The sequence below is a fragment of the Sceloporus occidentalis genome, unplaced genomic scaffold (genome assembly GCF_023333645.1).
Source record: "Sceloporus occidentalis isolate IW3139 unplaced genomic scaffold, rSceOcc1.0.p SCAF_7, whole genome shotgun sequence".
Classification (NCBI taxonomy): Eukaryota; Metazoa; Chordata; class Lepidosauria; order Squamata; family Phrynosomatidae; genus Sceloporus; species Sceloporus occidentalis.
The window spans coordinates 13248897-13260536 of NW_028316987.1; the positions used below are offsets into that span (position 1 = coordinate 13248897).

General features: G+C 43.8%; 1 protein-coding gene across 2 annotated transcripts; it reads right to left on the reverse strand.

Moving 5' to 3' along the window:
• Positions 1-1090: 1090 nt before the first annotated feature.
• LOC149309214 (kelch-like protein 11) lies at positions 1091-11328 on the reverse strand. Of its 2 annotated transcripts, XM_089531979.1 has the most exons (3): positions 10783-11328; positions 6357-7654; positions 1091-4127 (listed from the first exon to the last, which is right to left on the reverse strand). In XM_089531979.1, the coding sequence occupies exons 1-3, from the start codon at positions 11298-11300 to the stop codon at positions 4105-4107; spliced, it is 1839 nt and encodes a 612-aa protein (XP_089388105.1). In that variant the 5' UTR covers positions 11301-11328; the 3' UTR covers positions 1091-4104. The 2 variants fall into 2 exon arrangements, with proteins under 2 accessions (XP_089388105.1, XP_089388104.1); XM_089531978.1 differs by having other exon boundaries at positions 1091-7654.
• Between the last annotated feature and the right edge of the window lie 312 nt (positions 11329-11640).

Consider the following 11640-nt stretch of genomic DNA (forward strand, 5'->3'; position numbering starts at 1 on the left):
CTTTTTCCCATGCTATGACACAGAATTTGGGGAGCATGATTGGTTCCTCATGGCTCCACAGAAGTTATGTGTGTGGAGGGGAAATGTCCACTCCTGCGCCCCTAGAATCAGTGAGAGAAAGTGAGGCAAAAGTTGGAGGTTGCAGTGAGTTGCAAGGGCAGCAAATCCCCACCCCACCCTACATACACATACATACACTCCGGGAGACCCATACCACTCTTCTGAATAGTTTGGCTGATGTGGACCAGCAAAGCAGAATACAGTGGCACTATTACTTCCCTTTGTTGCAGGTTCCACTTGTTCTTCTTAACAAAATAGTATCAATACATGCTATTCATTCACTGCCCTTTTAGGCTTCAGGTGGACACTTGGCAAGTGATGCAGATGCTCCACTATGCCAGACAGAGGTTTTTATTACGGGCTTCCACAATCAGTTCTACAGGCCAAAATACACCATACTGCCTCCTTGGTTTTTTGCTTGTGAAAGTGGAATAGCAACTGTTATGAGAAAAGCTAATTCCTTCATCACTGACAAGAAACATTAAAAACTTACAAATGGCAGGTTGATTCCTGAGCTGGACCTGGAAACCTGTCCTTTCAGAGCTACTTTAATTTTGATCCCAGTGATTCTTTAATAAGGAATTCATTTTTTTCATAGCTACTGCACCTAGCTTTTTGGGGTTTTTTTCTCTCTCTCTGTCACACACATTTTTGTATGTTTTAAATCTCTTTGTTGTTGTCATTGTGTGCCCATGTTAATTTTCTTCTAAACTGCCTTGAATCCCAGCACTGGAGGAAAGGTGGGACAGAAATGAAGATAAGAATTGTTTTTCCATAAGGCTTTGTTGTTGCTGTTGTTCAGTTACCAACAGGTCAGACCCCATTCAGTGGTTATGGCAGCAACATTTTGTGCCGCACTGTGCAACCAAGAAACAAAAAGATAACGAAGTTATTTGTTTAAATTCATTGTACTAATTGAAGTAATTATATCTGGGATATAAACTAAGAGACAGAAGCCATCCTCATCAAAGCCAGGCAGTTTTCTATCCATATGCAATTTGGACCACTAACATGAACCAAGTAAGACAGAAATAGAGAAATAAAATGTTTATTGAAATCACATTTAGTGTTACAGAACTTTAATACAGCATATACTGAATAGCAAGTTTTTAAAATAGATTCTAGGGACATATTCTTCAAGACAATTCTACCTGAAGGCAGGGAAGTCTCATTTTAGTATATGAGGATGACGTTGCCCCATTTATTGAGCAACAGACACAAGGTAAGTAGGGGTTGAAGTGGGGGGGGGGGATGTGCTGCCTTAAAAACCAACTGATCCATGAAGAATTTTTAGGATTATCAACTAACTCTCGTATTTATTTTCAAATTATCTTATTGGGGCTCGGCAGAAAGCTGCATTGGCAAAACTGCCAAGAACAAGGATAGATTTGAAGCAAGTGTCTCAGAATAAGGACAGCAGAGGAAACAATGATGTGCATACCACCATTTCAGCTTTGCCCACACTTTGGAATGTTATGATTGCAAAATCAAATGCCAACAAACTTATACTTGTTCTTACCACCAATTCTAGCTTCCCCATCACCCTCATCAGAGTTGAAGTCAAATTCTCACTTCAAAGCCCACTGTAACTCCTAGAGGACACAAGGAAGGAAAGATTCTTCCAAACTGCTGAATGCTTTGCAGGGAAGGGACAAAAAAAAAGCAGTACAAATACCCATTGTTTCAGGCCCTTCCCCGTGCTTCCCACGTGTCAGAACAGTGTTTGCTTATTCGCTGAGCAAGGAAAGGTGGGGTTTACAAAACACTCTCTCCTGCTTCTTCTATCCTGAAAAAACACTCTGCAAACCTTGCCTCTCACAAGATTGCCACATTTGATCCTAAGGCTCAAAGAGTTGGCAAACACTTGTTCTGATTTGCAAAATATTATAACCCATTTTCCTCCTACAAATGAGAAAAATATTTCTGCTCTCTTTAGCAGTTTTTTCTTCAGCTGCTTCTGTCATTCTCCAAAGCTTCCTTCCTGTGTGAGAAAATTGCACCTCTCCTGAAACTCTCTAGTAAGCATGGAGAGCTCAAAGATGAAGCATAATCTTGCTTCAGACCCTGATGGGACTTGGATAATCATGGAAACAGCAGGACATCTCCTGCTGTTTCTCTTCTTACCTAAATAGCTACAGTGCCATAAGTCTCTTGTGAGGGGGCAAAAAGCAACTGGCACAGCTGATGCTTGCATAAGAAGGGAGGTACCAGTGACATTCTGTGTGACCTGCTCAAAGTGGATTATCAACTGCAAATAAACTAAAATAAAATATTTAAATAATGTGTCCTCTATGGTAGAGGCTGCAGTGATATCCAAAGAAATCATTTGTGGCAATGTTGCAGATATTACCTGAATAAAATTGTATTGGTAGCTTGTTTCTTTTATCATTTAAAGATGAGTGTCGCTGAAACACACACACATGCACACATGACATGAGTTTTAATACAGCATTTGGAAGATTATGGACATATATGATAACCTACAGACAGGATTACTTCAGTAATAATGTCGGTTCAGGCATCATCAAAAGCTCTACCCTACTCCACTGGTGTCACAAGAGGAAGGCAGAGTGTGAAACATGCATTCCACCATAGCTCAGAATCAGTATAGCTTAAAAGAGATTTCTCTCCTAAGTTTCCTGATAGCTGGCATGCTTGCCTATCCTGCAGAACCTCAAATGCAATTCCCTATGAGTCTTATGTTTCTGGAAGGACTCCTGTCTATGACTAGCAGCCTAATCTTGACTATTTTTACTTACAGGTCCCACTGACTGCAGTAGAACAGTCTCTAAGACAAAGCTTTGAAAAGTTCCTTTCTGACCTACAGTTCTCAGACTCTATCAGCCTGGAGGATGGTCACTAGGGGATCTGGGGCACTGAATTTAAACAGTTTTCTACATCGCCCCCCTCCCGCTACACTGGGTTGTCAGCCTTTTCTATGTAGGAACACAGTTTGGATGGCCCACTGAAGGATTTCTCTGTGTTGGGTGACTACTTTATTTTTACAAGGAATCACATGACAAGGCAAGACAAGACTTTTGCATGCAGCAAAAGAGCTGTGCTAAACAGGAGCTGAGAGGCACTCCAAACAAGGAAACAGGTTAGTAGCCTAACATCCAGATTTGACATTTAGAAATTCCAACATCTGACACTACGTGTGGCACAATGGATCTCTAGAGTGCTCTTAACTCTCCATGCAAACTGAAATCTCCAAGCAAGGCGTGTAGACATCTGTATACTATAAGTGACTGGCAATCACAAGCAACATCCAATGTAGCTTACAAGTTAATTTTAAAAAAAGCAAAGCTGACCAGCCAAAGTGAACAGTTGTATAGACACGTTAATTAACACTAATCAATACAGTCAGTATATTAAATCAATCATGGAGACTATCAACCATTTTGCACTGCAGTCTAAACACATGTTTCGTGAAGTCTCAAAAACTTGTGTTGCTTTTCAGTTACAGGAACATGTATGGTCCCATCTATACTACAAGCTGAAACTGCTTTATTATCACCTTCAACAAGGGGACTGTAATTCTGAAGCTGTGAGCAATCTCACCAAGAAATTCAGACTTCAGGAAACTATATTCCATAGCTAAACATGATTAGTTTTTTTTTTTCATGCAGAAATGCCCACAACTGATATTAAATAAAGATCTTAGTTTATTTTATTAATTAGCACACTTGCTAATAATTTGAGTACATCTGCACAGAGCCTTGCAGCTTTGGGTTTTCAGTGTCAGTGGGTTTTCAACAGGTTCACAATAAGCCTTCTGAAGCATTTATATTCTCCATAAATAATTGGTTGATATATACACAATATATCTTGCAATGAATCAAGTGGAGATGTTTGGGTTGTTAAACGTCTGTGACTTTCTTTGCCTAACAAGGCTGCATTAGTAGGAACTTGAATTAGACTGTGATTTAATGCACACAAGTTTCTAACCCAAAGTGTATATTGTAAAGGGTAATATTAGGAGAACAAATACAAATCAAGAAAACCTGTGCACATCCATGCAGTTGAAAGACTTACCCCAATATGTCAGATATGGATTAGGCTTCTTGCTAAATTGGAAAACAAGAATGGTCAGTCCTTAAAGTAACATTTTTCTTTAAAAATACTTAAGTGCTTTCCAAAATTTAAGACACTGACTATTTGAAACACCACTACTATAATGAGTTTCTGTAATAATGCTGGTCAATGCAGATTTCTCATCTAATGATTTACCCCCTTTGTCCCATTTCAATGCACCCAGTGCAAGCCTTAACTGGCTAAATGAGGGAGAAACCAATTAACACAGGAAGACAGGAATCCAGGCAAAGAAATCTTTTAGATCTTCAGTTGCTCTTACTAGATGAAACTAGTTTAACTGGAAAATGGCTCCTGGAGCAAACTGTGCAGAGAACAATAGAGGAGGGCCAAAAACATCAGAATCTAGTTGGGTATCGGGGAAGTGAATGGGTGAAAGAAATAAAAGGTGATATCCAGGGAAATCCTCTGAGAAACTGTCTTGAAAAAAAGTCATATATCAGCGGGATTGGTGCATACTGAACCTAAAAGGACAGAATGCACAAAGATAAAATGAAATATTTGTTGGACCAACCTAGGTTAAGATGAAGAGTTTTATGAATCCTTTACCATATAATTTCTCTGCCTGCAGAAGAATTTGGTGAAGCTTCAAAACTTAAATATATTCCTAAATTGCTCCAAATATATGTCCTATAAAATATAATTGCTCTGGAAACGTAGGATCTTGTTTACTTAAAGGAAAAAGGGCAACAGAGGACATCTACCACTAGAACTTGTTCTCTGAGAATGAACTTTATTTACTGCCAAGAGGCAATTAAGACATTTGAGGGGGGGGGGGGGGATAGGATCCTTACTATCAAAAATGGAGGCAACATTTCCACTCCATCTAAAGTGTCTAGTACTCAGATACAAGTCCAAACAAGGAATGGCATATCATGAAGGCAAAGTGATTTGATTGTCAAAGGCAGGTTGGGTGGTGTTTTTTTTCCTAGTCAGATTTACTATATTACTTGCTTGAACACAAGCACAAAGAATTTATTCAGCCTTATCCCTGCATCAGTGAATCTCTAATTCCTTCATATTACAAATTTGGCTATGTAGTATTGAACTTTTTGGTCTTTCCATTCATTCTAAGGCCACAATCCAGAACCATTTACATTATCCATGTTTTTAAATCAAAGGGACTACTCCAAAGTAGAAATACACATCACTCATTTATGGTGAAACCCTCACCTTTCAATACAGGACTGAGTATCCAACCATTAAAAAGTACTGCTTTCGCTAATAACTTCTTTGTAAACACAAATATTCTAGATAAATACAACTATAAAATATTTATAAGCATGGAACGTTTTGAAGTTCTTAGAAAGGTTTGTGCTTTACTCCTCATTATATAGGGGCTTACTTATTCTTTAACTATTGCACATGGCTCCAAGAGAAACAAGTAGACTCACAGCAACTGCAGACTTTAAAAAAAAAGAAAGTAACATTGGAAAAGCAGTAAACAGATGGCTTTTTAAAAAGCAAACTCTGAAATGATGTTATGTTAGCTATCTTTTAAAATAAGAAGAAACATAATACTTCACATAGCTAGTATAAAGTTTTAAGAGGAGCGAGGGGCCCAATGCTCAGAGAAATTCCCTCACACCCCTGACTGGAACATAAGTGTCTTAATACAGAAATCTCTGGGGAAAGGAGGGGAGACAATGCTGAATCTCTCTACTTCCCAGATGCATCTACAAGCTGAGAGAATCCGAACTTTGCTGTGGTGAAAACTAAAGATCCTTTGGAGATTTTGTAAGTGCGCCTACCGTCATGTTATGGCTAATATACCTGAAGTTTTCCTATGGTACTTGCAATCCTGGCAAACTGTTTAACACTCAGAAAATTAGCTCTCCCACCACTGATTAAACAGAGCAGTTTAGGTTACTGTTAGAAGTCCATGTTTTGCATGGCAACACAGACAGGCCTTTATTTATGTTAGCACTCAATCTGGGACCGTGGCATTCTCCGCAAACTTAAGGAATGACGGTGAATCTCTTGCATCTGCCGAATCCGGTCCTTCTGCCACATTAGATTTTGCGGCATTGGATATCGCTGCGTACCATGCAAGGATCGGAAGGGGATTCTCACATGGCAGGCTGTGGCACGGCAGCGTGGCTGTGGCATAGGAGGGAGCAGCAGCCAACGTTTCCTCTCAGCACAGTAGCGGTAAGCCTCTTTCCTGTATTGTTTGTCTGTGTCATCGCTATTTTTCCACCCACCTATGATAAAGACATCATCTTTGTAATAGCAGATAGCTGCCCCTTCAATGCTAAGCACCTCTGGCGGCAAGCTTTCCAGAATGTCATCAGACACCTGACCAGAGATTTTTCTCGTGACCTCTTCATGATCCAGAGAATAACTTCTGGGACAACATGAGGCTGTGTGGTAAAAGTTGGTGTTGGCCACAGCCATCTGAAAGCAGCAATAATTGTCAAGGAGAGGGAGGGACTCAGAATCCTGCCACTGTCTTGCATCTGCATCATATCGGACAATGACACTCCTTAAGCCTTCCTCATTATCCCCATCGACGGGTGTGCGGGCAGCCATATAAACAAACCTGTCATCTACAGTGATCACTTTAACATCTCGGAGTATTTTTGGTGCCGACTCCAAATTGTGCCACTTGTCTTGATCAGGATGGTAGACTGCTACATCTTTGAAGCCAGGAATAAAATTCCCATGCCCACCTATGCTGTACAAGTTCCCTTTTACCTCAGTAAGGCCAAAGGAATGCTTCCTGGTTATCAGATTAGAAACCTGCTCCCAAACATTTCGATTTGGGTTGTACCTTTCCACAGTTTTGGCAAAACCAGGCTCCATGGAACCTGCTACATAAACATAGGATTCTGTTACTACAACAGCATGTCCATCGAGATGATTATGTATATGTGGTAAGTTCACCCACCTATCTTCATCAATAAAATAACCCACACACTCACTCAAGTAGTCGCCTCCCTCAGACACACCACCAATGACCATGATGACATCCATATTTTGCCCAAAGCGAGGCAGTGAGGTTATGGGAGAAGTAACTTGTTGGAGTGTACCTAACTGCAGATTCTCAGCCCTGAGTGCATGGCTTTCCACTGCTTCTGACACAAGTTTGAGGCATGCTTCATTGTTGAATACAAGCCTTTCAGATTTGACGTGTCGGGTCAAATAAGTGGGTTTCATTTGTGATAAACGAAGAAGTTTAAAGAGTTCCACAAAATACTTCTCTCTCTCATCAGGAATTTTTTGAACCCACTTTAAAACCATCTCAAACAGCACTTCTTCTGCGTCTACAGTGATTTCTATGTCTGAAAGCCAGTCTCTTATGAGGTGGAATGGCAAAGTGTAGAACTCCTCATCTTGGATGACTTTGTAGAAATTCCTCCTGATCATGTCAGCAGCTTTCAAAGCAAGCTGGTTCAAAGAGTACATGTGAGCTAAGCTATGGATTGCCACCGAGTTGGAGAGGCTCAGCTTCTTCTTAAGGAATTCCCCACAGAACTCTTTTAAACGTAGCAATAAAAACCTGCAAAATAAAAAGACAGATGAGAAATAGTCCAGAGAGGGGTAGAAACAACTGATAGCATGCTTTTCGCTTTGCAAACAAATAATAGTGACAAGTGTCATTATCCTTCCTATCCTTCCTACAACTTCTCACACCTGCTTTGATGGTTCAGCATTACAGAATAACAACCCAGAAGAGCCATAATCCATTCACAGTATAAGTGGCACAGAAAGATTTCTGTGAGGACTACACAGGTATCTGCATAACCATTTGTATGGCTCTATCCTGATTCTCTCTGGTTTTAGATAAACTTTCTCATCCCGCTCACCCTATTTATATGCAGTCAGACTAGCATCTCCATCTAGGGCTGACTCACCAGTGATTCATGAAAGGCTCTTCCTGTACTTGAAGATCCTTTGGCTAGAGATGCCATGAACTGAACCTAAGACTTTATAAGCATGCCATTGTGGGCATCACTATGGGTTCTTCCTTCTAATAACTTCTGCATTTGTCACAAGTGGCTACAACTTACTGGGGTCTAGACAAGGAAAACAGCTCATCCCTCAACTCAGAACTATACAATTTCTTTCATCCCTTTACTGTAGCAATAAGAAAATTAAATGCAACCCTATATAATAATAATAATAATAATAATAATAATAATAATAATAATAATATGTTTTATTTATAAACCGCTATTCCAAATAGATCATAGCGGTGTACAAGAAAATTATAAAACAGTACAAGAAAAATCTACAATTAAGATACACTGTATCTTCAGGCTAGCCCCTGATGACGCTGGGCCAGCCTGTTCTCTCCCTCAACGGCCGAAAGATGACAGTTATGGAGGGAGGGCATTCAGTCTTCAGGCTAGCCCCTGATGACGCTGGGCCAGCCTGTTCTCTCCCTCAACGGCCGAAAGATGACAGTTATGGAGGGAGGGCATTCAGTCTTCAGGCTAGCCTCTGATGACGCTGGGCCAGCCTGTTCTCTCCCTCAACGGCCGAAAGATGACAGTTATGGAGGGAGGGCATTCAGTCTTCAGGCTAGCCTCTGATGACGCTGGGCCAGCCTGTTCTCTCCCTCAACGGCCGAAAGATGACAGTTATGGAGGGAGGGCATTCAGTCTTCAGGCTAGCCTCTGATGACGCTGGGCCAGCCTGTTCTCTCCCTCAACGGCCGAGAGATGACAGTTATGGAGGGAGGGCACTCAGTCTTCAGGCTAGCCCCTGATGACGCTGGGCCAGCCTGTTCTCTCCCTCAATGGCCGAAAGGTGACAGTTATGGAGGGAGGGCACTCAGTCTTCAGGCTAGCCCCTGATGACGCTGGGCCAGCCTGTTCTCTCCCTCAACGGCCGAAAGATGACAGTTATGGAGGGAGGGCATTCAGTCTTCAGGCTAGCCCCTGATGACGCTGGGCCAGCCTGTTCTCTCCCTCAACGGCCGAGAGATGACAGTTATGGAGGGAGGGCATTCAGTCTTCAGGCTAGCCCCTGATGACGCTGGGCCAGCCTGTTCTCTCCCTCAACGGCCGAAAGATGACAGTTATGGAGGGAGGGCATTCAGTCTTCAGGCTAGCCCCTGATGACGCTGGGCCAGCCTGTTCTCTCCCTCAACGGCCGAGAGATGACAGTTATGGAGGGAGGGCACATATATAGCCATTCAGAAGGCTGGCTTCCCAGGTTGTAAGATAAAGGACTATACTTTTCGACTGCCGTAACTTAAACCAATTCAGGCCAGTTTTCACACAAGGAATACACTTGCTACTAGATTCTAAGGCAGAAGCGGGAAACCTGTTACTTTTCTTGATATTATCTGGGCTGCAAGTTGCCTCGGTGGAAGCCAGGCCATCTAGAGATAGTGGATGATCGTTGCTGTAGTCCAACATGTGGGCAGTGTTATGTCCCTTATCCTTGCTGCAAGATTGCCCTTGCCTCATCCAAGCCTGGGAGGGAGTGAAATGGCAGGCCGAACTCCATCAGGGCTAGCCAGAGCAAGAAGAAGGGCCCCCCTCCAGTCCATCTGCCTTGGTCCAGGCCTCAGAGGGAGAGAAGAACCACTGGACTGATCCCCTTCTCCACCACCATTCCCCTCTCCTTTTGTGTCGTGTCTTTTTAGACTGTAAGCTTGAGGGCAGGGAACCATCTGAATACCTATCTGTAAGCCGCTCTGAAAGCCTTTAGGGCTGAAAAGCGGGGTATAAATACTGCAAATAAATAAATAAATAAACATCAAATCTACAAAAGTGGAGAAACGAGTGTATTAGTATGACCTTCAGTGGTTTGTGGGAATTATGATTTAAGAGTAACATTAGTGCAGAAAAGCATTGCTAAGGGTGAAGGATGTGCAATGGGAAGCGGTCGGGGGGGTGGGGGTGGCACCATGAGTCACAGCACTGGGTGATGCCAACCCTAGGGATGCCACTGCCTTGGCTCACCCTGAGGGTAGGCACCTGGCTCTATGAGACGATGTGTGAAAGGGATCTGGGAGTCCAAGTAGACCATAAGTTGAACATGAGTCAACAGTGCAATGCGGCAGCTAACAAGGCCAATGCAATTTTAGGCTGCATCAATAGAAGTATAGTGTCTAGATCAAGGGAAGTAATAGTGCCTCTATATTCTGCTCTGGTCAGGCCCCACCTGGAATACTGTGTCCAGTTCTGGGCACCACAATTTAAAGAGGATGTTGAGAAACTGGAGCATGTCCAAAGGAGGGTGACTAAAATGGTGAAGGGTCTGGAAACCATGCCCTATGAGGAATGACTTAGGGAGCTGGGGATGTTTAGCCTGGAGAAAAGAAGGTTAAGAGGTGATATGATAGCCCTTTTAAATATTTGAAAGGATGTCATATTGAAGAGGGAGCTAGCTTGTTTTCTGCTGCTCCAGAAACTAGGACCTGGAGCAATGCATGCAAGCTGCAGGAAAAGAGATTCCACCTGAACATTAGGAGGAACTTCCTGAGAGTAAGGGCTGTTCGACAGTGGAAGACACTCCTTCCTCAGAGTGTAGTGGAGTCTCCTTCCTTAGAGGTCTTTAAGCAGAGGCTGGAGGGCCATCTGTCATTGGGGATGCTTGATTGGGAGTTCCTGCATGGCAGAACGGGGCTGTTCTGTATGGCCCTTGTTTTCTCTTCCTGCTCCATGGTTCTACCTGTCTGCCAGCTCCAGGACCTCGTGGACGTTGCCGGGGCTGACTCGGACGCGGCCCGTGTACATGAAGCTGATGACGGCCTCCACAGTCTCCGGGTCCGGCCCGGCCTCGGAGCTCCATTTCCTCAGCTCCACGCGGCCCGAGCGGGACTCGGCGAAGTCTCCCGAGAGCAGCGGCGCGAAGTACTCCGTGGCGGCGGCTAAGACCGAGCGGTGCGCGCGGAACTCCCGAGGGGGCGGGGCCGGCGGCGGAGAAGCCCCGCCCACCCCCGCGGCCCCGCCCACTCCCTCGACGCCGCCGACGAAGGCCAGAGTGACGTCACAGAACAGGCCCAAGCGCCGTTGCTCGTTCTGCCGGCAGGCCAACTCGGAGCAATGGGCCACGCACGAAAAGACCTCCGAGTCCGGCTCCGCATCCGCGGCCTCGCCGCCTTCCAGCCCGAGGTGGCTGCTCTCTGGGCCGCCATGTCCTCCTCCTCCACCTCCGTCCAAGTCGCCTCCGCCTCCAGCCGCCGCCATCTTAGCTTCCCCCCTCAGCCCACGCCAACGGTTCCTCAAGCTCTCTCTCACGTGACTCCGTGACGTTCAGGGCACGTCACGGACGTCAACGTAGAGCTATGAAAAGTTTGAGACAACCTCCTCCCAATTGGTTAGATAAACATAGAGATAGGAAAATAATGTCAGTACGTTCGAGCACGTCACGTACTTAAACATAGAGTTACGAAAAGTACAGACAACCTCCTCCTCCTCCTCATTGGTTCCCATGAATTTTATGTGAACCATAGACTTAAAGAGACTAAGGTTCAGAACACACTGCAGAAATAATCCAGTTTTGAGACCGCTTTAACTGCCCTGGCTC

What these genes read in the sequence shown, in the direction of transcription:
- LOC149309214 (XM_089531978.1), bottom strand. Translation starts at nt 11,300, where the DNA reads ATGGCGGCGGCTGGAGGCGGAGGCGACTTGGACGGAGGTGGAGGAGGA. An exon ending in GTCCTGGAGCTGGCAGACAG is followed by an intron (nt 7,655 to 10,782) that starts GTAGAACCATGG and finishes TTTATTTTGCAG; the next exon opens with GTTTTTATTGCTACGTTTAA.